This window comes from Fukomys damarensis, unplaced genomic scaffold (genome assembly GCF_012274545.1).
Source record: "Fukomys damarensis isolate Sample0158 unplaced genomic scaffold, DMR_v1.0_HiC HiC_scaffold_19, whole genome shotgun sequence".
Classification (NCBI taxonomy): Eukaryota; Metazoa; Chordata; class Mammalia; order Rodentia; family Bathyergidae; genus Fukomys; species Fukomys damarensis.
The window spans coordinates 68,221,290-68,222,697 of record NW_022900931.1 but is presented as its reverse complement, the minus strand read 5'-3'; the positions used below and the strand labels follow the sequence as shown (position 1 = coordinate 68,222,697).

The 1,408-nt window shown below is 56.2% G+C and overlaps 2 protein-coding genes across 4 annotated transcripts in view; both read right to left on the bottom strand.

Annotated features, from left to right (window-relative positions):
• LOC104857139 (zinc finger protein 805-like) overlaps window positions 1–1,408 on the bottom strand; it is an 81,215-nt gene that overhangs the window by 53,299 nt on the left and 26,508 nt on the right. The gene's annotated exons all lie outside the window — the stretch shown is intronic.
• Aurkc (aurora kinase C) overlaps window positions 1–1,408 on the bottom strand; it is a 13,471-nt gene that overhangs the window by 2,785 nt on the left and 9,278 nt on the right. For 2 of the 3 annotated variants that reach the window (XM_010616862.3, XM_010616863.3), the window contains exons 4-6: window positions 1,354–1,388; window positions 1,082–1,273; window positions 703–841 (exon numbers count right to left, since the gene is read on the bottom strand). In XM_010616862.3, coding sequence (XP_010615164.1) covers window positions 703–841; window positions 1,082–1,273; window positions 1,354–1,388 — 366 coding nt within the window. The remainder of the gene's footprint in view (window positions 1–702; window positions 842–1,081; window positions 1,274–1,353; window positions 1,389–1,408) is intronic. The other variant, XM_019206456.2, reaches the window with a different exon arrangement.

Below are 1,408 nucleotides of genomic sequence, written 5' to 3'. Positions count from 1 at the left end.
TTTTTTTTTTTTTTTTTTTTGGTATCAGGGATCGAACTTGGGACCCTGCGCTTTAGAGGCAGGTGGCGGTGCCACTGAGCTAAATCTCTGGCCCTGGGTATACCTGTTTTACTGTAATGTAATGACTAACTCTTTCAGGAAGACACCTGGAAGGGAAACAGCAGGGCCGAGTGGCACTTCTGGTTTCAGTGTTTGAGGAATATCCACTCATCCCCACAGCAAGCCTGCCCCACCACTGCCAGGGAGATGACCACTGCTGTGCTTCCTTCTCTGGTGTCCTCTGGAAATCTCCAGTTACCTTTCTCTGAGCCAGTTCAACCCATTTCCTCAGTAAACTCATTCTAGTCTTTCAATATGTATTGTTTTTGCTTTGTGCATAAGTTGACTTAGATTCTATTGCTTACAGCTAAAGAATCCAAATTTATACATACGACAATAGTCAAGGAATGAATCTGAAGATGAAGGTGTCATATAAAGCTCATTTTTAAAATTCAGAGATAAACATTTTGTTGTTCTGAGACAAGGTCTCACTCTGTACTTCAGGCTGGCCTCCAACTCGCTGCAATCCTCCTGCCTCAGCCTCCCAAGAGCTGAGCTAGATCACAGGTGTGCGCCACCACGCCTGGCTCCAGGGATAAGCTTTGCAAACAGCAATCTGGAACCACAGAGAGCCGCAGCCCACGGAAACCCGCGGCTCCTCACCGTGGCTGTGCGCTGCTCGTCCAAGGTGTGGCTTCTGAGCAGCTCCTTGTAGAGCTCACCCCGCGGAGCGTATTCCAGGATCAGGTAAACCCGGCGGGCGTCATGGAAGTAGTTGTAGAGGCGCAAGATATTGGGGTGACTGAAGGAGGAGTGGGGAGAGCATCAGACTCCTCCCGAGCGCGACACACAACGCTGCCAATGCCTGGTCAGACAAGTGGCAAACTGTGCCGGGACAGAGTGGAAGCGAGGGACCAACTGGGAACAGACGGGACGGGGCTGCCTGGCCGGGCCTTGCCCGGGGGTGGGGGGTCCGCACACCTTCGGGCGAGACCTGCCTGGGGCCCTGCCTGGGGCGGCGGGAAGGCTGAGCCCGGCTTACTGCAGATGCGCCTGGATCTCCACTTCCCTGCGCAGCTGGTGCTCCACTCCCTCCTTCTCTATCTGGGACTTGAAGAGGACCTTCAGGGCCACGATGAAATGGCTTTCCCTGAGCCGGGCCAGGTACACACTCCCGAACTTCCCCTTGCCCAGAGGACACCCAATGTCGAAGTCGTCGACGGTGAGGGGCCTCCTGCGGGGCGGGGAGAGGTCAGCGCCGGGGCGTCAGGGTCGCCGTCTCAGGTCCCGGCACCCGGAGTTCCCAGCACTCACCTGGCGGGTAGCCCGGGCTGCGCGTGGTGAGCAGCCTGCGGGATGCTCCGGGGGA